General features: G+C 57.5%; 5 protein-coding genes across 5 annotated transcripts; 2 read left to right on the forward strand and 3 right to left on the reverse strand.

The window, feature by feature from the left end:
- Window positions 1-536: 536 nt before the first annotated feature.
- Window positions 537-6,147, reverse strand: MYCTH_2106779 (uncharacterized protein; the record flags this gene model as incomplete). Its single annotated transcript, XM_003659200.1, has 16 exons — window positions 537-1,247; window positions 1,541-1,667; window positions 1,700-1,757; window positions 1,832-2,079; window positions 2,153-2,178; window positions 2,228-2,387; window positions 2,748-3,278; window positions 3,505-3,645; window positions 3,738-3,886; window positions 3,949-4,374; window positions 4,421-4,567; window positions 4,623-4,687; window positions 4,760-5,283; window positions 5,467-5,715; window positions 5,780-5,880; window positions 5,971-6,147. 16 exons carry the CDS (start codon window positions 6,145-6,147, stop codon window positions 537-539), a joined length of 3,840 nt encoding a protein of 1,279 aa, XP_003659248.1.
- A 37-nt stretch (window positions 6,148-6,184) lies between these two features.
- Window positions 6,185-7,839, reverse strand: MYCTH_2313617 (uncharacterized protein). Its single transcript, XM_003659201.1, has 3 exons — window positions 7,663-7,839; window positions 7,448-7,598; window positions 6,185-7,353 (listed from the first exon to the last, which is right to left on the reverse strand). Exons 1-3 carry the CDS (start codon window positions 7,698-7,700, stop codon window positions 7,279-7,281), a joined length of 264 nt encoding a protein of 87 aa, XP_003659249.1. The 5' UTR covers window positions 7,701-7,839; the 3' UTR covers window positions 6,185-7,278.
- A 2,393-nt stretch (window positions 7,840-10,232) lies between these two features.
- MYCTH_2296038 (uncharacterized protein) lies at window positions 10,233-12,131 on the forward strand. The gene is made up of 4 exons (XM_003659202.1): window positions 10,233-10,415; window positions 10,726-10,801; window positions 10,874-11,078; window positions 11,165-12,131. The coding sequence occupies exons 2-4, from the start codon at window positions 10,730-10,732 to the stop codon at window positions 11,767-11,769; spliced, it is 882 nt and encodes a 293-aa protein (XP_003659250.1). The 5' UTR covers window positions 10,233-10,415; window positions 10,726-10,729; the 3' UTR covers window positions 11,770-12,131.
- A 3,228-nt stretch (window positions 12,132-15,359) lies between these two features.
- On the forward strand, window positions 15,360-17,779 carry MYCTH_2075738 (uncharacterized protein). The gene is made up of 5 exons (XM_003659203.1): window positions 15,360-15,426; window positions 15,611-16,942; window positions 17,056-17,142; window positions 17,231-17,270; window positions 17,344-17,779. Exons 1-5 carry the CDS (start codon window positions 15,417-15,419, stop codon window positions 17,495-17,497), a joined length of 1,623 nt encoding a protein of 540 aa, XP_003659251.1. The 5' UTR covers window positions 15,360-15,416; the 3' UTR covers window positions 17,498-17,779.
- Window positions 17,780-17,939: 160 nt separating this feature from the next.
- MYCTH_2296040 (uncharacterized protein) lies at window positions 17,940-21,903 on the reverse strand. The gene has a single exon (XM_003659204.1). The coding sequence runs from the start codon at window positions 21,772-21,774 to the stop codon at window positions 18,382-18,384; it is 3,393 nt and encodes a 1,130-aa protein (XP_003659252.1). The 5' UTR covers window positions 21,775-21,903; the 3' UTR covers window positions 17,940-18,381.
- Between the last annotated feature and the right edge of the window lie 331 nt (window positions 21,904-22,234).

The raw sequence follows: 22,234 nt of genomic DNA on the forward strand, positions 1-22,234 counted from the left end.
ACGGGTAATGGGCGGCGTTTTCTGCCGGTGGAATATTCAATGTTTTTTGCCCGACAGACCAAACCTTTGTTCTCCATCACGACCCTCGACGACATCACAACCGGCGTTAAATAATAATCCAATAGCAGTTTGATAATAGCTGGAGGAATGTGGACCAGGGTGATGATGAAAGGGTTGTTATTGATTACAGCCAAAGCGTTTGGGGATATTATCTGCTTATTAGCCTAGAGGTAGGCGGTGGAAGTCTGAACGATGATTGCTCTTTGAATCTTGGAGGAACTTTTCGGCGGCCCCCGATGACTAAGGCACTCGGAGGCCAGACTTGGCCGACCCACCACCAGGGATGACGGACCAGGGTTCAACATGTATGTATTTAGAGAGCTGAGAGTTCCAGCAGTGCCTGCCACAGCGCTCACGCCGCTGTGGTTATCCCGATTGCAGCACACCCTGCCGTGCTGTAGCAGATACAGAGAGAGCAGAGGGAGCAAGGGGGTAATTAATGCCGGCTGCCACACTCGCTACAGACCTGGAACAAGTCATCCCTCTTGCTCGTCATCGGCAGTCTTGTCGCATGCGCTGCTGTCGCTCTCCCTGCCGTCATCGTTCCCCTTCTCCTTCTCCTCCTTCTCTCCCTCGGGGCGCAACCAGGCGTGATGCCTGCTGTCGTACCTCTGGGTTATCTCGTCCGTCCGCCGGCGGCGGCGGCGCCCGGTCTTCTCCTCCGTGGCGAGTCCGGCGGGCCTGGTGGCCTCCTCTGTGCTTGGCGCCGCACCGCGGTCGCTGCCATCGCTAGCATCATCCTTGGACTCGGCCGGCTCCGAGGCGACCGCCTCATCCTGCTCCTTCTCCACGAACCGGAAGTTGTAACGGTCATGGACGTGTCTCCGGCCGAGCCGCTTGGCGACCAGGTTGGCCGAGCCGAGGCCGACCAGCGTGCGCCTGGGCTGGCCGTTGCGCGCCAGGACCTCGGCGCAGAAGCGCCAGTTCTTGGCGACGTTCGTTGCCGTCTCGTGTTCCCTGGGCTCGTCGCAGACCTTCGGTTTGATGAGTTCGAAGGGCGACGCCGTCGCCAGCCACGTCACCGGCTTGCCGGGTCCTTCGCATGTCCAATTTTTGGACTTCTTCACGAAATCGGCAAGGTAGCAATCGTGGGCGACTTCGGCGGGTGTGCGGCCGACCGCGTGTTCGATCCACAGCAAGCTGGGGTCGAAGTCGACGACGGCACGGATGATGGCAGGGTCCGCCCCCTTCAACAACAATATGTGCAGAGGTGTGTCTCCAGTAAGTACCGCTCAGCATTCTGAAGGCCTGTCTGGCATCCCGGGGCGATATGTCGATAATAGTCTTGATAATACGAATCACGTCCTTCACAGCGTCGCCGGACGAGGAAACGACGCTACAGATGTATTGGTGGAGAGGTGTCTGACCGCCCTCTTCCAGCCTGTTGCGCTCCTTGAGCATCGGAACGAGTGCGTCGCGGTCGAACAGGTCAAGCATTTTGTCTCAGTTGCTTTTCTTTCGGCGTAAACGAGAGAGCCACGTGAAGCAGATTGTTTCGCCCATGATCCTTGGTCCGCTGATCTGCTCCAGCTTCGATGAGGATTCTCGCGGCATCCAACCAGCCCAGGCGGGAGGCAAGCAGAAGAGGTGCGACGCCATTTGCTGCCCTGACATGGAGAAGGGCCGGCTGGTATCTCACCAGGTAAGCAACCAACTGGCCCGTTTGCTCGGCAGGGCGTAGATGGCGGCATGGAGGACTAGTTCGCTGTTTTGTGTAGTCTCATTAGCAGCTGTGAGTCCGGGTGTCGCCTGAATTCCGAATTGCTCTTACTTTGGTCGCTAAGCCACCTAGAAATCGCACCCTCGAATCCCCCCGGAGCCTGAGCAAGATGCTTCAGCCTTGCGTCATCCCGGGCTCCTTTGGAGTTGGCAAAGGCAAGATAGTGCCTTTGGGGGGTGTCGCTGAGGAACCACTCAACCGTCTCAATCTGGCCAGCAAACACGGCGATGAGAAGGGGCGAAGTCTGCGTGCCGGCCGAACTGCTGATGCCCCCCCGGCCAGCTTCAGCCCAATCTTTTCTGCATGTCGGATTGGTGGGTTAGTTCGTGCAATAAGGACATGCACATGCCCGTGGCGTGACCAGAGACGCACCTCTTCTTTCCGTAAACTGTCGATCCCTGATATCACCGAGGTTTGACCTGTAGCTCCACGCCTGTATTTTTTCACCATGCTCTCCAGGGGTAATCCGGCCCCTGTGCGGCGGATGATTTCGCCGAACAGCTTTACGTAGCCTCCCTCAATGGCGACCTTGAAATCATCAATGGGAAACGAGTAGAAGCCGGAAACTTCATCTTCAGCATCGAGCGCTTGCGCGACGGAGCTTCGTCTTTACCGTCGTCGCTAGTCCAAGAAGCCAGTGTCAGGGCCTTGATGGTTTCAAGATCGCCATTCATAGCAGCGGTGAACCTTTGCCTTGTTAGCAGCAATACGTTGACTTTTCTTTCCGGGGGGAGAAAAGGAGGGAAGGGGATGAGGTTGGGACGATGAGGGAAACTTGCAATTTGAAATAGGCACGCTGCCTTGCTTCCGTCATGTCGCGGACATTGTGAAAAAGAAAGGTGAAGTTGTAGCTCAGCGGCTTATCCTCAACAGTGGCAGAGGATCGCTGGTTGCTCGGAGTGACTGTGGAAGGTGTGAAATTCGGGCAAATTTCCGAGAACGTCTTGGCTCCTCTGGCAAGCAGCACTTCCTTGATCTTTTCCAGCTTCGCGATCGCTTCCGCAACGGCAGCCTCTTTTCTCTCAATTCCGAGGGCACATCGGGTAGGCTTTGCTCCTTCTCGTACTCCTTGAGGTTTTGCTCGTGGAACTTGCGGCGCCGCTCGATATCCCCCGACACAACCCAGTGCTGGTAGGTTCCCTCTTCAAACTGGTTGAGGTAGGCGTCTATTCCTTCAGGCAGGGTCGGGCGAGTTGATACTCGGGCAGATTCTTTCTGGTATTTGCGGAGAGTCTGGAGGCAGTGATCGACGAGATCCAAGGGGCACCGGCCGTCGACCCCTGGGCCTCCGAAGCCCTTGCTCAAGTAATACTGCATATCCTTCAGGATCACGTTGGGGTCTGCTCCACGCTCCAAGAGTTCAATCGCCATGTCAGGCCTAGAGCTCTTCAGTGCGAGCATCAGAGGCTGTTCTACCATCCTCTTGAACGTCATTTCCTTGTCCGGCAAAGTGCGCAACTGGTTTGTCATGGTGCTTGACTGCTTCGCCGACTTCAGCCTGGACAATGGTATGAGGTTAGATGACTGCATGCTTGGATAGAGAGAGAAGAGGAGGGGCCACCTCTGTGATCTCTGTCACTGGCAAGCTTTGCGCAACTTTTGAAACCGCAAGCCGCGGCGAAGTTTTTTTTTTGTTATGTTTTTGTTTTTTTTTTTTTTTTTTGGGGGGGGGGGTGTGAGGGGGAGATGGACTCCGGGGGCCAAAACATATGATAACTGCGTACCATTTCTCGAAATCGATCTGAGGGGCAGCACCTTGATCAAGTAATTTGACGACCAGACCTAGGTTCCCGTTCCTGACAGCAGCCTGCAGCGGGCTATCGCAGGACCACCCGTTGGAAAAGCCGAGATGATTGATCGCCGTCCTCGTTCCGGTGGGGTCCGTTTCCCAGAGAGTGTCAAGGAGCGACTCCGCGTTTGCCTCTGCGTACCGGTGGAATGCGGTGATGCCAGTCACGGCCGCTTGAGCTGAAGGGGCCCCGAGGCTGACCAGAGTCTTGTCATCTCCTTCGCCTTTTCCACAGGCAGGGCCAGGGCGAGCACCAAGGTGAGAAGTGCGTCCTTCTCGTCAAATTTGACCGGCAAGAGAACGTCGGCGCCGTATTCCTTAATTGGCTCTCGTCAGTCCTGGCCACCGAAACAAGCGTCGGTTCTAGTCGGAAACCTACCTGGACCAGGGCTCGAACCACGTGCATATGACCATTCACCACGGCGAGGTGAAGGGCCGAGCAGGGCGTGTCCCAGGCAGTGACATTGATGTCATAAAAGTCAGGCTCGTCTTTGTTATCATCGCCCGCGGCGTCGTCAAGCGGAGCGGCTTCCTCCCTCTTGACCTTGACAAATGAACCGGTCGCCATGCTTTTGCCCCCCGCCTCGGAATCAGAGCCGTCTACGGGTTCGCCGTCGGATTCGTCGCCACCTTCGGTTACTTTGCCCTCGGTCTCGCCACGATCGGTATCCTTGGGATCTTCTTGCCTGCGTCGCTGGAGTTTCTTCTCTTCATACTCAGCCTCGTTGGCGGCACTCTTGTGCAGTAGGATCTTGACAATTTCCAGATCTCGTGGCCCGACGATTTGCTGTTCTCGAGGTAAGCGCTAAGAAAGGGAAGTGCAAAGCTTGAGTATGGAATGAGGAGCCTACGTCTCTTCCAGGGTCGTCCTTCATGAACGTGATTTTATCCGAGACGAACACTTTCTCATCCTGTTGCGCAACTTCCTTCTCCTCCGCCGTTTTGGGAACGGGGCAATGTCCACAACAGTCGTCAATCACGTCTTCAACACGAACGAACTGGGAACGATCGGCACATAGCAAACCACGAGCAAGCGACTTTGGCTAATCGTACAAAAGCCGGGTGACGGTGGAGATACACCTCTCTCCCATTGTGCTGGTTCCACTCGGCATTGAGTACTACAAGACCTGGTCAGCTCACAGAAGACGTATGAAGCTGGAGAGAGGAAGAGAAGAAGCGAGTAAGCTCACAAAGGTCCCTGGTGTAACAGAGTGTCTCGATTCGTTTAGCATTGAATCGAGGGCCGTATGGCATAGTGAACGTGCGATAATCGGAGATGTCTTCTTCGGTGAACCAATCTGCTACTTCGTCCTCGTGGCCCCGTTTGATATCGCCTCGGAGGGCCGGAATCTGGCGGCGGTGATGATTCAGGGGAGGTCGGTCTCTCTCCAGGCGGCGTCCGGACTGGTAGGCGTCTCTCACCTCCTGAGTAGGAAGCTGCTCGGGAACCAGGAGCCTAGCAAGCCCGACCGTTCCTCGAAAACTCCGCTCGAACACCGTTGCATCGATCCTTGAGCGGTCAAGTTCCGGGAAGTACACCTCAAAGCCCCTGTGACTGTACTTGGAGAGGCGGTTCTCGTACGACGGAGAGCGGCGAGACAGATTGATATGGTCGATCTGGGTCATGTACGACTGCAGGGCGCGCGGAGTACAGTAGACCTGCTTGCCATCGTAAGCGGCCGCTGAGAAGTCGATGTCGACCCGGTCAGGATCTCTGAAATGGATTTGTAGAGCCGAAGAACGATCTAGAGTCGGTCAGCTACGGCCCCGGAAAACGGCCATAGCAAACAAAGCGAGGAGCAGTCACCTGGATGTGGCGAGTCGGATACTGGCTGCCTGGTTGAACATGTGACCCAATAAGGTCCTATATTTAGAGCTCTGATAAATAACCGCTTACTGATGGTGATGGCCTGCTTGGTCCTCACGACGGTAATCTCGGTAAGGACAGCATCGGCGGACAGCTGCCTCGATGGCTTTGATCTTCTCGATAGCTTGCTCTTCGGTGAGTCCAAACAGGTCCACGTCGGAGGCGGGACAGAACTTCTCGTGGTCGAACTCGCGCAGGCCACGCTTGGTGCGGCTGTACTCCTCCGGAATGGAAAGAGGAGTGTTCACTACCGACGATCCTGCTGCAACAACGTTGCTCCTGGAGGAGGTGTCAGCTGTCCTGTCGCTCCCGACAAGTTTTGGGAAGAGCACAGGGAAATTACCAGTCCAGTTCGCTGAGCGGCGACTCGGAGAAGATGTTGGAGTTGCGCTGGAACTCTTCGGGCGCCGAATCGTAGGGGGAAGAGGCATGATATACTTGGATCTTTCTTCCTTCGACTCCGCCTCAAGATTGCGGGCCCTGCCTGATCTTGATGCTGGGGGTGTCGTCGGTGAAGAGAGGTAGGATATTGACATAGGGGTCCTTCACCAACTTGTTGTCGGGATCCTGGGCAAACAACTGCCGGAGATGCGCCTCAAACTTGCGATACGGCTCTAGGAGCTCCATCATCGATGTGTCCGGGTGCTGGGCGATATGTTTGACGAGGCCCGCAATGGACACGGGCAGCGCGGGAGGGCTCTCGGAGATCATATTGACAGGCAAATCCCAATTCCAGCAGCTTGAGTATCGTAAAAGCCTGGGATCATATCCATAGCCCAATGGGGTTTACAACGCGATCAAGCGTTGAGCCGTGGCTTCCTGGCGTTGAATTAGCGCCCACGAGTTGGCTGTCTGCCTGGAACGACATGGCTGCCCTAGCAGGGAATGGAACGCGAAGTCCATAGTATTATTCCCTGGCTCGTGTGATGCCCCACACTGATGCCTAGGCTGCCTGACGAAAAGGACTCGCATGAGCTCTGAACAAAGGGAAGGTAAAGTAATTTGGAGCCATCGTGAAGCTGCAATCATTCCAGGAAGGAACTTGAATGAGGTTGACCTGCCCGCCAAGACCTTGCCTCAACAGTCGAACGACTCTTCGATATCGTGGTCCTAAATCACACTCTGTCCGGGAGAGAGGCAAAGAGAAACGCAAAGCGATATTAAAAGCAAGAAAAACAGCAGCTTAAACAATAGCACGACGACTCTTCAAAACAAAGGTCTGGCAGGGATACGCCTATCCAGCTGTTGTTGTTCTTCCTCATGCATTTGTGGTGCTGTGCTCCCTTCCTCTCTTCTCCTCAGGGCAGCCTCTCAAGAATCCAGAGTCGAGGCACCGCCCCATTTTGTCACCCTGTCCCAATCGAACATCCAATGCCGAAGTTGAGCAGAATACCGCAGATTCCCTCTTCCCTGCAGAGAACCACAACTGCAGCCCATGAAACAGTGGGTGGCCTGATCACACATTGTCTGCATATGCCAGGAACAAGTGTCGACAAGAGCGACGAGACCAGGCCACTGTGGCCCAAAAGCGCGGGGCTTGAGTGTGTGGATGACAGCTTGAGTGTGCGGATGACAGGACGCGCGCTCCTTCTCCCCGGCTTTGCACCGAATGGAGGTGCAAACAGTATCCGACCCGACCGGGCTCTCGGAAAGAGGTGAAGAGGAAGTAGTTGTCTTGCGTCGCTGAAATCACTAAGCACCCAGAAACGCCTAGTTTGGTGAGTACAGCCGATGTAATCTCGCCTCATTCGAGGAGTGCGTAGAGAAGTCAAGCCCTCATTCAAGCAGAAGCCCTTAACGCCGTGTCCAAATGATTGCAAAAAAAGTCGTAAGGTATTCCCATTATAGTGCGATCGCACCCCTCCGGTTCTCGCGTAGGTGCAACAAGCCCTGGAAGCCGCAGAAGACGAGGAATCCCTAGATACAACAACCGCGGTCAGCCACCGACTCAAACGTAGCCGAAATGCTCCATGAGATTGGTAGCGCAAAGCCCAAACGTCCGCAAACGTACAGCGTAGATAATGACGGCTGTGAAGATGGTCGCTGCAACCTCCGGGCCGTTTTCGGGATCCTCCTCGCCACCGACGAGTTCGGGATGGTTACCCCGGAAAAGGAGGCCAAGGACGGATAGAATAACGATCGCAAATATCGAGATAACAAAGCTGCCAAAGCATTAGCATAACCCGTTGTCCCAAAGGGATCTAGCTCGGCAGCAACGTCACCTACCAAGACCATGCTTGCATCGCGCTCACGATGGGCTTCATCTTGGGCGGCGGCAGCAAGTGCGCTGCTCAGCGACACGGGCAGTATCGTTTCAGAAAGCGGTGCAACAGATGCGGAAGGTTGGTAGTCGACAAGGTCGCGGGCATTCAGCAGTCACGGATGGGCCTATCGCACGCTCGGTAGATGATGGTTGGTGCTTGGGAGTCTCATGGCTGCGGCTTCCACCGACCAGGAACTACCGGCCAATGACCCACCCTTGGTGCCTCAATAACAAGGCAGCAACCGATGAAGGCAGTGGGTTGCCTCCAGTCCAGTACGGATTTGCTTTTGTCATTCCAACATCGAACTTCGCCGGCCAACCTGCCACAGACAGTTCGTTTCACGTTTTGCTTGTCGGCTTTTCAAAGTTGGAGCCAGCTCAGGTTTCTATTTGTGTCATCATCATCCAATCTGGCAGGGTCAGCCTCGAGCCGAGACAGAAGACCCCTAGGTAAAATGGTGTACAGCGCTGAATGTATGTACGTGCCGTAAGCCGCTGGGTTGGCCTTGGGCTCTGGGATGTCAAAACCGCCGTCCGGGTCAGGCTGCGAATACCGCATCCTGGTTTTCAACCACAACCTCTATTCTCTGGTTACACAGCCGGTGACGCGTCAAGTTAGCATGTATTTTTCAGCTCACAGTTGTGACGCTCATTTGTACACTCAGCTTGCCATGTTGTAAGTTCAGGTCAACCATTCAGTTGGGTCAATCTCGGCCGGAAACGAAACGCCAAGAGGACCTTGTGTGGGCTGCTGAAGTTCGACCTGAAACGGGCGAGCATCTGCAGAGGGGCGCTGGATGGCTTTCGCATTGGTACGGATTACACTCCACAACTCCGCATTCAGCCCTGCACCGCCTACCAGCATGGATGGAATATATTGGAGCGGCAAAGATCTAGGGACAATATGCATTGCCGGGACCAGCCACGCTCACCTCTCCTGTGGGACGCGGGCATTTAGCATTCAGCAGTCTTACCAAAGCAACCATTTTTTTTTTGCTGCCCCGAGGCAAGAAGACGAGTCGAAGGATTTTGGAGAATGGCGGAGACCAACTTAGCCTCTGCAACGCAGGCAGATCCTGGGAACCTGACTTCACCGCCTGCCGCATCCGCTAACTGCTTCTGTTGTGATCGTTGGCTGTTGGTGGTTGGCATGATGTACAGTAACTGCCCTGCATGCTGTTGGTCCGCAGCCATCGCCTTCCCAGTGCTCGATCGCCAACCGTATCCCAGCGGGTCCTCAGGTTTGTTACGTGTTGAAGACCTGGACCCCAATCTCTACGTTGGGAACAACGACTTCGTGAGAGGACGCCACCATTTCCGCTTCCCAAAAGGGAACGATTTTCACCAACAGCAACGTCAGCATACTGTGTCGCGGCTGCTCCAGCAACCGACATTTGCCTTCCGAGGGAAGGATTGGCACACGTCAGACCAAGTTTGGCGGCATGTCATAACCTACCATTTGACTCCCTTCAGCAAAGGTAGCAGGTAGCATCGGCAGTTGCATTTGAAATTGTATGCTCTAGGTGACGTATCAGTCGACCAAGCGCGAAAGGCGAAACCTGTTTACGCCTACGGTTTGTCGATAGATACCTGGCGGGCACCCTGGTGAAATACCTCAGGTATGGAGTGTATGTACGGATTAGTTATAGCGATCCGTACTCCGCAGTCCTTGTACGGATCACATACGTGGGATCTCTCTTGCATTGTATTGTACCTGGAGGGTGTACGGATCCGTATGTACAGTACATACTGTACATACAAGGGTACGAATTGCGGTGTTCAAAGAGCGTAGTGTAGCCGCCGTTGGCTGCTTGCTTGACCAGCTGGCCAACCAACCACGGCCGTTTCTAAAACAATGTCGGCTGTGCCTCCCAGGCCAACCTGACTCCGCCGATCCGAGATGGGATGGCCACCCATAGAGGGAAGTGTTCTGTACAGCCCCTCCGCGCTAGTTATCAGCAAGCGCTCCCGGGTTCGACAAAGCCGAGAAGGAACGTCTTGGGTTTTTTATTGTCCTTTTCTCGTCTTATTCTTGAGCCTCCAAGCCGGATCTGTGTGGAGCCTATTTTACTGGTAGTGCATAGTATGTACATACAAAAAAAAAATATGACGGCCAATTGTGGCAGCGTCGATGACCACCACACCGTTGTGGCGTGGAGCTGCAAAGTTGGCCGCCCAAGCGACCAATGGTTGGATGTGCTATTTGCAGGAAACTCTTGTGCACCCATGGTTGGTCGGCTCGTGGGCGAGGAAGCTCGGCAATTAAGGGTAATCTGGAACGAGTTTGGGGTATGGGCGGCAACTACCCTGCAGGCACGGAAGCGGGTCACGCAGGGACGGCCTGCATTCAGGTTGGGGCGCGCTTCCCTGCATCCCCGTCATCAATCGGGCTTTGTTGATACCACCAGCCTGCTGGCAGATCACGTAGGTACCGTGACTAGTACGATACCTGTGAGGCCGGCACCGAGTGTTGCGTGAGCAGTGTCGCTATAGGCACGGCACTTTCTGAACAAATCGTGTCCTTGATCAACTACGGATTAAATGGGGATTAATCCGTACTTGCCCGCAACTTCAAAGCGAACTGCGGCCCCCAAAATCCCATCATGGCCGGCTCAAATCCTGCGACCTTTGACTCAGTGCTCCTGCCACAACCAACGAGTTAGCGAAAAGCTTGGCTCTGCAGGCCGGGCGTCACACGCCTCTCGGCATGATGTATGTATGTACCTCTAGCTTCCTACTGCCCTTTGTGCCCTTTGTGTTCTTGTACGGACGTATGTACATTCAGGTGTATGTACTGTACATGTGCGCTACAGACACCTGCATCCTCGACCGAACCTTATTTTTGGCGCCATTGAGTCCACACAGGACCAGGCTATAAAGAGGACGCCCTCACCCAGCTCCGGCCAGCCGCCACCTCTCCTCCACCCTCTGTCGCCAACTAATCGAAAATTGGTTCCGGAGCATTGTGCCTCCTCCTAGTATCTCCAGCTGGTTCTTTATTAATTTACAAACACTCCATATTACAGCACAATGCGCGTTTCCACTCACCTCTCGGTGCTGCTGGCTGCGGTCACCACCCAGATTTTGGCCCAGGAGACTGGCGTATGTGGCACCCGACAGCCTCCCAATATTTCGAGGTCCAAGTACGGGCACTGACATAAATATTGGCAACAGGAACTGGGAGATGCCGCTGAGGTGACCAACAACCCCGTTGGCGTCGTGTACAAGGCGACTCTGCCCGACTCGGCCTTCTTCAAGCCCGCCTACCCCGACGGCGGCAACATCCAGGGCGAGATCACGGCCGAGGCCAACAGCGACGGCAAGGGCGTCAAGTTCACCGTGAGGCTCAGCAACCTGCCCAAGACGGGCGGCCCATTCCGTATGTTTTCCAAGCCCGCCCCCCCCCCCCCAACGCTGTTGAGAGATGTTGCTCGTACCTTCTGACATTCCGCCCTTTTCCCCTAGCCTACCATCTCCACGTAGCGCCCGTTCCCGAGGACGGCAACTGCACAGAGACGCTCGCCCACCTGGACCCCTACATCCGCGGCGAGGACACACCGTGCAACGCGGATGCGCCGGCGACGTGCCAGGTTGGCGACTTGAGCGGCAAGCACGGCAAGATCCCGGCAAACAAGACCACGTTCGAGACGTCATACGTGGACCTGTACGCGTCGACGGTCGAGGGCATCGGCGCCTTCTTCGGCAACCGCAGCATCGTGTTTCACTTCCCGAATAAGACGCGCATTACCTGCGCCAACTTTGAGAGGGTCGACGGCGGCGCCGACCTGCCCGGCGATGACGATGACAATGACGACAACGACGATAACGACGACAACGACAATGATGGTAACGACAACGACGGTGATGATGATGATGATAACGCCGGTGGCAGCAGCCCGTCGCCGACCACCGCCGCGTCTCCAAGTATTACCTCGGGACCCAGCAGCACGGAGGGAGCAGGTGCTCCGCCGACCGAGACGAGCGATATCGCGACGGCTGGCGCTCCCGGGCTGCGGGCGAGCGTCGCAGGCGCCGTGGTGCTCGGCGCCGCTGTCGCGGTCCTCCTCTAGTTCGGTAACGCCGACATCAGGCCGCGACGTAAGCGGACCGCCATCGCCGGCAACGAGGGCGCCAGGGCGGTGGCGTTGGAGGTTCACGGCTACCGCTCTGGAGAGCGGCGATCACATTACGCTACGAGAAGGCGGTTGCTTCGTAGCTAATGCAGAAGAGATCGGCGACTGGGACTCGTTACTTCTGTCATAGTGTAATAAGGGCTTTGCCTCGTCTTGTACACTGCATTCTAATGGATACCCGAGGCGTTAGTTTCGCAGCTTAACGTGGGCTGGGGCAAGATTGAAATTAGGTGCGTTCAGCGCGGAATAGGAACGAAAGAGCGTAGCGCAATATAGATCGTTTTTTGCTTCTCGTTGGCATGAATTGCGGAAGTGAGTTGTTCCAGTCGACGAAACAGGATGTGATGTGACGGCAATTGATGTCTGCCAAGGTCGCAGTATGGGGGATCAGCAGCGCCGTGCTCGCCAATCAATCCCTCACCGAACCAGTGTAGCAGTCATGAAGAATCATCACTACAACTCTCGTTGGCCTCTCTCCTGCTTTACTCGATATGAAGCAGGATATTGCTCGCGGATACGTTCGTGGGATGTTCGGTCGTTCCCGTATTGCCCTGCAGGCGGTTCGTTGAAGGAAGTGGAGACACGAGGCCAGTTGGCAGAGGAGCTCAAGCAGGGATCGGTACGGATAGACCGCCTTGACAACTTATCCCCGCTTACCAATCTGGGTTCGAGCTCAGGGTGCGGTTGGCGCCGTGGCCCCTTCCGTGCCTGGTCTTAACTTAACCCCTGCATTTCACGCGCCAAGAGAGATCCTGGGCGGCGATCACTTGGACTTTCCACCTTGGGCGACTGCTTACAAAGTACATACACTACACCACCGCATGGAACTCGTACACACACTGCAAGTAATCCGTACTAATGTCCCTGTGTAGGGAACTTGAATACGATACATCCTAAGGGAGGTCCACTCGAAGCTCCATGACACTCGGGCAACGAATGTTTAGTCACATTATTTTAGCTCCGCGATTTCCGACCTCCAAGGTTCTTTCCCCAACGCTATTCACGCAAGTTTGATGATCAAGGGACGCAAAGCGTGGCAGCAAACTTCTCGCGCCGATCAGGCCAAGTTAATCCGTACTACTCAGCACACCACACTAAATCAATTGCTAGCTTCCGCCAAAGAGGTTGTCCCGTGAGGGCGCCACAATGTCCATGTCTCACCTCTGGGTTCGCCCAGAACAGTTAACGGAGCGTCCATCAAGTCGGCACTTTTTGAAAGAAAGAACGAATAACGAATGAAAGGAAAGAGGGAGAAGAAAGAAAAGAAAGATCGACAGTGCCCGGGGCCCCGAATTATTGGAGTATCTTGTCACCGCCCAGCATCCGAGCAAGGGCGGACTTTACGTCGCCGTCACGCTCCGACTCTGGTACCTATGGGCTCGGGAACTCAAATCCTGCAGACTGACAGGCCATGCCGGGCGAATAGGACGTCAATTCGCTTCGCGCGGAGGGTAACGTAAGACGGCCCGCGAGCCGGGGTCGTATAACGTTACCAGAACATCGGCTTAGTTATCCTTGACGCTCGCTCTCGTTTGCGCTATATATGACCTGCGATGGAACCCTTCCAGGCGTCCCATCGTTGAAGGACCTACAAAGACGGCGCCGGGAAATGGCCCAGGCCCGATCGGCCAGCGTCATGCCGGATGGACTGCTACGGCGCCTCAAAACACCCTACAGCCAGCTCGGACTTTGGCTGCAACCGCCACCTCGATGCTACCTCTTCCGCCTTGGCCTGCCGTTCTCCTCCGAGCTACTGAACGAAACCACATGCATAAATGCATAAGAGATGTGCAACCCTCCAAACGCTTCACACCCCAGAGAAATAAAAAAAAGGAAAGAGAGAGATGAGAGAGAGAAATAAAAGGGGAAAAAAATACAAGTCGGGGAAAGCTTGTCTGACGGGAACAAGACAAACTGCATTGGACGGGGCAGGATCGACATCCGGCTGCGGGTATCAATTCCCATAGGGCTACACTAGCCGAATCCACCAATCGCCTGTTCCTTCACGGGCGAAAGCCCCCAGTACTCAACTTCCTTGATATCAACGGGTGTCGAAGGGCAAAGGAACTATGCACCTGCATTATTGATCTTCCTTCTTGGCTCACGGACCGATGCGTTGTTTTGTTTGGCGGAGAAACTCAAAGACAATGTCTCAGCTGAGTGTGACCGCTGTCTGCGCCGCTCTTCTGCGAGACATTAGGCCGTCAGCTTATGTAGGTGGCAGCCCTCAAGTGAGCGCCATGGCGACACAGGTGCATGGCTGGCTTACACGACCTGACAGTTTCGGCCTCGCTAGAATCTCGCTATCGAGCCTTGGACTGCGCGGCGATGCCCGCGGCGCATATCTCGGCTACGCCCATGCGGCCGTCCAGGCATCCATCTCTTCCCGACGTCGTAGGGTGGTGGACTTACCCAGGCCGGGCGGGATTGGACGAGAATATGGATTAGTTGGCAACCTGGCTGTCCTGGCGGCTCGAGGCCAGGGGTCCCAACTCCCAATCATTCTCGTCCTCACGATATCGAGTGGGAAAGAGGGGACTTCATGACCGAGAGATTCGGCTCAGTGTTGATGGTCGAGTGCTAGCACCGGTGCTCGGAAACTGGTCCGGTCCCGAGAGTGTGTCAGCGTTCCACAGATATGAATGCCGTGTCGTCGACGCCTCCCCAAGTCACAAGCGATCACCTGCTGCTCCCATGTGCAGACAAGCCTCGCAAGCATTCCGCGCTGCGCAGAATGCCATGTAACTACGTTTGCCATGGGGCAGATCAGCAATTCAGCTGGCTCGCCTCTCATCTTGGGGGCCTTGGGGGACAGTCTCCCATCATTGACTGGCCGATAGCGATGCCCAGTTCACATCCCAACGATCACCGCTGACCGAGACTACCCATCTCAGTCGCATCTCAGTCGCATCTCAGTCGCATCTCAGTCGCACCTCGGTACAAAGTTCCCTACAGGCGGCTGGATTATTGATTTTGGACGTAACCCTACCGACTCATGCTCACGGGTTGTGACATGGACGGCACACGGAGACGGTAGACATCTCGCTTCCATCCGCCAAATCAAAGAGAGGGCGTGTGGATACGAGCTCGTGTATAAGAACCCTATGTTCTCTGTCTCAGACACATATCTCACGCATGAGAAGGGAAGACACCGTCCTCACTGTCCCCGCCCCGACATGGCTAGATCTGACATATTCGCTCACCTCTCTGGAGGGCATCAGAGACGCCGCGCTTCGGCTTCTAACGGAGACGTGAAACAAGTGACGCAGGACGCCTCGTGGCGCCGTAAATCACTGGTTTCCATCCGCCGCCGTCTCGGTCAGGGTCTCAGGGCCAAGTGCCCATCACCCGAACCCGATCCAGACGTACCTCGCAGTTCTCCCGCGGTCATGACCGACGGTGAGTCGTTCAACAGAAACAGCAGTGGCAACAGCAACAGCAAGAACAACAACAACCATAGCAGCAGCAGCAGCAGCAGCAGTAACCACCACCACCAAAGAAAGAACAGCTATGACAGCAACGCCAAGATCCCCTCCCCTTACCCCAAACCTGTCGAGCTCATCCGCCAGGAAGAATATCCCCATATGAACCAAGGTTCGTCCGCTTTTTGATTCCTCCAGTTCCCTTCCCTCCCCTTTTCCCCCCTTGCACTCACTCAACATTCCCTGCTACCACCGTCATCCACTCTACCCCCCCCCCCCTTCCTTCCCTCTTTGTCTCTTCCCTTCTCCTCTATCGCATACACGAACCGAGAAACCAACGTTAGCTCTCGAAACAGGGACATACCTCGACCACGGCGGTGCCACCGTCCCGGCCCTGTCCACCCTCCGCCGCACCACCGCCCTCCTCTCGCGCAACCTGTACGGCAACCCGCACTCGGCCAACCGCCCGGCCGCCCGCTCCGGCGCCGCCGTCGACGCCATCCGCGCCCGCGCCCTCGCCTTCCTCGGCGCCGACCCGGCCCGCTTCGACCTCGTCTTCACCGCCAACGCCACCGCCGCCATCAAGCTCGTCGCCGACGCCTTCCGCGACCTGGGCGAGAAGGTCCTCTCCCCCACCACTCCTGGCGCTTTTGCTACTGCTGCTGCTGCTGCTGGCGGTGGTGGTGGCGGTGGTGGTGGTAGTGGGTTCTGGTACGGCTACCACCGCGAGGCGCACACCAGTCTCGTCGGCGTGCGCGAGCTGGCCGCCGGGGGCCACTACTGCTTCGTCGGCGGGGACGACGAGGTGGAGGCCTGGCTGGACGGAAGGGTGGTCGCGATCCGGCCCGGCTCCGGACCGGTCGTTCCGGGCTATCCGGGGATGGCGCCGGGTCTAATGGCGTGGCCGGCGCAGTCGAACCTGACGGGGAGGAGGTTGCCGGTTACCCGGTGGGTGAGGAGGGTGCGGGAGAACGGAAGGAGGAGGGGCCGCGCCGCCGCCTCCGCCTCCGCCGCTTGGAGGGACACGTACACCCTAGTGGACGCGGCCGCGCTGGCCATGACGAGCGGGCTGGCCGAGCTGTTCGCGGACCCGGAGGCGGCGCCCGACTTTGTCTGCCTCTCCTTCTACAAGGTCTTTGGCTTCCCCGACCTGGGCGGCCTGGTCGTCCGCAAGGAGTCGGGCCACGTCCTCGCGCTGAGGAAGTACTTTGGCGGCGGCACCGTGTCCATGGTCAGCGCCATCGGCGGGGCGTGGCACCTCTCCAAGGGTCTGGGCGTCGCCGCGGCCGCGGGGGAGCCCGCAGCCGGGGAGGGAAGACAGCACGGCGGAGCGCTGCACGAGGGCCTGGAGGACGGGACGCTGCCGTTCCACAGCATCCTGGCGCTCGGGGAGGCCATGGACGTCCACGGCGAGCTGTACGGGTCCGGGTCCGGGTCCATGGACAACATCTCGGCCTACACGACCGCCCTGGCCGAGCGGATGTACCGGGGCATGCGGGCGCTGAGGTACGCGGACGGCCAGCCCGTGTGCGTCATCTACGAGGAAGGGTCCGTGTCGGAATACGGAAACGCCACGCGGCAGGGCTCTACCGTGGCATTCAACGTCTTGCGGCCGGACGGGGGCTACGAGCCGTACGACAGGGTGGAGAGGCTGGCAAACGACATGGAGATCTATGTCCGGTCGGGAGGTAAGCGAGGAGCGCCCAGTGAACTCTGTCTGGGTGGTTGGTTGAACTTTTGACATGAACCGGGGGGGGGGTTTATGCGTTGGCTCAACTGACTTGATAATTAACAAATCCAGGGATCTGCTGCCCCGGAGGCCTGTTTACGGCCCTCGGCTATGAGCCCTGGCATCTACATCGTGCGCGATCCGCTGGACATCAATGTGGTAAGTTTCATTCCTTTTACCTTTTGTATATGTGTTCCCGCCTCCCTAACTACCCAGTGCTTTGAGGCTAATGATAGCGGAATCGTAGGCCCTAACGGCATCGGTATCATCAACGAATTGCCCACTGGGTAAACAAACATCAATTAACCCCCTTTCCCTCTGTTGCCTTCTCTCTGGGCCGCTGACACTTCTCCAAAATAGTGTGGTACGAGCTAGTCTCGGAGCCATGAGCACCGTTGAAGACGTCGATCGGTTCCTCTCCTTCCTTCGCGAAACCTTCATCTCGCGGGAGGACAGCGCGTATGCGAGCAGCAACGGGGACGGCTCTGCCTCGCTGAATCGGCCCGAGGACTAGAAGAGAATGGAGCTCCATGATGGAAGCAGCACAGAGGTGCAAAAAGAAGACAACGCCTTGCTTGTAGGTTCGATGAAAGACACGAAGATTGCTTTCCAGCAGGCCTCCGTTTCGTATGCCAGATAGGCGGATCCTCGAGGTGATGATGGTCCTCGGACGCGTTTCGAGTGCCCGTTACAAGCCAAGTGGTTTCGCCCATTTGACACCCGACAAACAATAATAATAGCAGGCACGTACATACATGTGCTTCTCAAGCGACCGCTTCGTGGCGATCGCATCTTTCCTAACACTCCTGAAGTGGATTGCCTCCGGAAAAACCCAACAGACCTAGGTAAAATACCTGATATACATACATACAACCACGTGCCTGCCAGGTTTGGATCCTGGTGCTGCAATGCCAAACTGGTCGTCCGCCCAAAAACGGATCGAGCCATGCATGCTACAACCGCAAAGTACATATAAGAAGAAGTGGGACACAAACGGCACTACAAATGAGTAAATAACAGCAACTGCCAGCGGGTATTTGGCGGGGTATAAAGAGACCCAAGATGACAAACCACAACATGCAGGAAATGTGAACAAGAACTGAAAGGAAATGAAGAAAAGAAGAAAAAAGAAGCGAAACAATTAAGAGGATCAACCTCCGAATGACTCGAATAAACTCCACTATTGTTTTCTTCACAATCCTCCAACCGTCAAACCTGCGCTCGAGAAGAAGGGGAGAAGAGTAGCATTTGGATTCAGATAAAGATCCGATGCGGAACATCTCCCGGTTCCCTGCCAGCCCGTTTCAGTTCCGCAGCTGGGTTTGTTGCGCGACGGGAGAGACAGAGCATTCGGCGGTTTTTGACGACGATAAGGCAAGAAGAGAGACCTATCATCAATTACACCCTCCAGCGCGGCCTCGCGTCCTTCGTCCCCGGAGCCGCCGAGGCACTGCTGCTGCTTCCCTTCCGCATCGCGAACCTCGCGCCCGCCACCGCCTGCGGACTCTCCCTGCCCGTGATGACGCTTCCGGAACCCTTGGCCGCCACTCCCGTCGAGCTCGTCCGCGACTGAGGCGGCATGCTAGTCCGCCTGGACGTCGCCAGCGAGCTGGCTGGTCGCCGCGGCGTAGTCGTTGCAGTTGTCGTCGTGCTCGTTGCTCCCGGTGGTGAGAAGTCGAGTGGTTTGGGTGGTTGAAGCGAGGCACGCCTGTTCGTGCTGTTGCTCGAAAGGGCAGGTGGCGCCGACGGGTTGGAGGTGAGGCGGGGTTTGGAAAAGGATCGTAGGGCGGTGGACGACGGGTCCGGAGAGGCGAGGCGCTCGCGGAACGAGAGGAGGCCGTTTTTAGAGGGACTGGCCTCGGGGATGGGAGAGGCGGATGTGGCGCGGGAGTTGGGAGTGCGGAGCGTGGGTAGCTTGGATGTTGTAGAGGACGCCGCAGAGGAGCCGGACCGGACCGGGGTCGGGGCTTGTTTGCTATAGGGGCTCGGAGTGGTGAGAGTCAGAGGTTTGAAGTTGTGGCCGGTGTCGATGTCTCTTGTATTCGTCGATGGGTTCCACTTTGGCCGCGTGGCCAAAGACGGAGAGAGCCGCGATACCCTGTTTGCGGTTGGCGTGGCCGAAGTGTCTCTCGACGGGACCGGGACCGACAACATCGACGTCTGCGCCGTTACCGGCTTCCTGGTCAACTGGGTCTTCGGGGTGGGCAGCGACGACTGTCTGCGACTCGCTGGCGCGTGACCTAAAGCGCTGGCCGACCGCTGCTTCGGCGCCTTTACGTGCTGGGTCGAGCTGTTGGGACCCTTGCTCGACAGGATGACGGACGATGGGGGGGAGCTCTGGGGCGTCTCGTGGCCGCTTGCAAGGGTCGACATGTCGTTGGACAACATGCTCGAGACGGAATCTCGAAGCTGCTGCTCCTTGCTGTCGGCATGCAGCTCCTCGATGGAGGCATCCATGTCCGCCATGGTCTCCTTCAGTTCCTCCCACTTGGCCCTCATCTCAGCATGCAGGCGGAGAATCTCGCCGTTGACCGTGAGCCGGTCCTTGACCCCCTTGTCGATAATGGCCAGGACCCGCTCGATTGCCGGGCCGTAGTGTGTCTTCTTGGCCTCGTAGTTTTCCAGCTTCTTGGCCATCACGGGCTGGTTGGTCAGGTGTAAGCCGGCGTCGATGGCCTCGCGCAGCCTGGCCAGGCTGCGCTCGACCGACTCGTACATCTTTTGGGCCTGGCGGCAGGCGCCGCGGAAGACGAGCACCCAGCGGTCCTCGCCGAGCTCTTTGCGCAGGGACTCGGCGTCCTTCTCGAGCTTCTTGTAACTAGCATCCAGCTCTGCCCTCCGGGCTTCCAGCTCCTCGCAGGCCGTCGGGAATATGCTGTCGGCCCTCGCCTCGAAGACGGAGAGCCTCATGGGCAGGAAATCGAGGGAGGCTCTGAGGGGCTGCATCCTCGCAAAAAGCGCCAGCAGGCTCGAGTCGTCCTGGGAGATGCCGGTCGCCCCGGCCGAAGGCGAGGTGGGGCTGACCGGGAAGACGGGCATGCTGAAGCGGTTGTTGGCCATCTGTAAGCGGACCGGGGCTCGGGGCGTGTCGTCGTCCGCGAACGGCTCCAGATCGCCGATGTCCGTGCCGTCGCCGGTCGGGACGCTCAACATGGATTTGTGGCGCCGTTCTTCCATCTCAAAGACCAACCTGGCAAGGTCGTCCATCTCGTTCTGTATGTCGCTGAGCACCATGTCCCACAGCTCCTCCCACTCCATGGCGATCTCGACCTGTGCCTTCACGTTGTGCAGTGTGTTCCGCATCTTGGCCCACTCCTCGAGAATGGCCTCCATCTGGGAGACGGCCGTCCGGAGGTCGTCAGCAGCGACGCTGGCGATATCCTCCCGGCTCTGCAAGTCCTCGATGGCGCCGACGTAGACCTTGATCAGCTCCTCGAAGCGAACAATGGCCTTCTCCACCTCCTCGACGCCCTCGCGGCCCCCGGCCGCGGCCCACTCGACGTCGTCATCGCTCTCCAGTCCCGCTATCACCTCGGAGGCCTTGTATATCCACCCGCGGATCTGTTCGGCGGCGCCCAGCAGCGCTTTTGTGGCCGCCTGGGCCGTTGGTATGGCCGAGATCTTGTTGGACAAGGAGTCGGCATCTGGAAGTTGCAATGATGTCAGCTGAGCAAGCTGATTCGCGAAAGAAGCTCGCGAGAGGGTGTAGATGGACCCTGGGCGTTGGAGGCCGAGAGGGTTGAAAGGGATAGAGCCCGGGTCGAAGGAATCGCGCGCGGTCGGCGTGGTAGGGTTTGTGGCGCGTCTCGTCGGCGGTGGCGTGTCCTTGGGGAGAGGCGGCGGGGGAATCTCGGGTGTCCCAGGTCGCTGGGGCGGGCGGGTGTCTCTCGCGATGTGTTCGTCCCTCGTCTCGGGCTGGGCCTTGACACCGTTGCCGTTGGTGTGTTCGGGGAGGCGGTACTTGTTCGTGTCCATTTCCAGGGGCTCGGTGGCGGCAATTTCCGGGAGGAAGTCGGGCTTCGCAGCAGTAATGGCGGCCTCGGATGCGGATTCTTCGGGCTCCGTCCTGCCTTGTGACTTGTGCGACTTGTCCGACTTGAGGCTGGAGATTGAAGGGATGCGTGCAATGGCACCCTTCCAGGGGCGGCCCCGCCGCTCGACGACGGTCTGCGCGGAGGCGGCGAGGTGTTCTTGTTCAAGTCGCCTGATCGCTTCTTCGGGCAGACGGCCGGGCTCCAGGTGGTGGGAAGGCGGAGGGCTGGCTTTGCGCGTCGTGCCGAAGCCGAGGGCCTTTAATCGCGCCGCGAGGCCAGGCGAGGGTTTTCGTACGCGATGAACGCGAATCGAGGCGGGGGGGCTGGATGCTGACGGCTGGGGCGGAGGCGGCGGCGGCGGCGGCGGTCGCTGCAGCTGCTGCAGCTGCTGGTGCTGTTGTGGCTGTCGTGGTCCGGGTTCAGGTTGTGGTTGTGGTGGTTCTGCCTGTTGTGGAGGAGAGGAGCCTTTCGGGAGGTCACCAATGGGGCTGTGGCTTGCGCTGGCGTGGTTTTGCGGTTGCGCTTTTAGCAGGCGTTGAGCGGGATCGTCCGACGTGCATGCACCACTAAGCTGCACCAGGTCGCTCGGGATGTCAGAGAAGGTCAGGACGAGGCCATTATTGCTCGCATCGCGGTCGGCGTCGTCGTCGTCGTCGATTCCTGACGTCGTTGTATCCGTGTCGGCGACAGCAGGATGATGGGCAAAATAGTCACGGTCGCTGCCACTGCCTAGAGCAGCAGCCGTTGTGGTTGTCATTTAGTGGCGGTCTGGCTGCGGCGAGCTCGCCGACAGGAACCTCAACAACTGCTGTGCAGCGCTGCGCGGTTGGGTGGGATGCCGTTGGGTCTTGGTCAAACAGGCCGCCGGGCAAAGAGCTTCCAGTGGATCTGTGTTGCTTCCTCCAGTGGGTTTGCACCCCAATTGGGAGGGTCAGGTGGCCCGGGCGCGCTCCGTTAAATCGGGCAGGGAGGGACCTTCCTGGCTGCGAGCGGGCCCGACTGGTCGCGAAGGGAAATGGGGGAGTGTGCTGTGGTCTATGAGTGGCCGACATATGCAGCGGACCAGGCGAGATCAGGCGCAGCTGGCAACTCGCGCTGCGCAATTGCAGCAGTTTGCATCAGCGAGGCGGGGATGTTTGTGGAAAACAGCAGAGTTATGCGAGATGAAAACAACGAGGGGGAACGAGGTTATTCCCGTTGCGCCCCAAAGTTCTGGA

This window comes from Thermothelomyces thermophilus, chromosome 1 (genome assembly GCF_000226095.1).
Source record: "Thermothelomyces thermophilus ATCC 42464 chromosome 1, complete sequence".
Classification (NCBI taxonomy): domain Eukaryota; kingdom Fungi; phylum Ascomycota; class Sordariomycetes; order Sordariales; family Chaetomiaceae; genus Thermothelomyces; species Thermothelomyces thermophilus.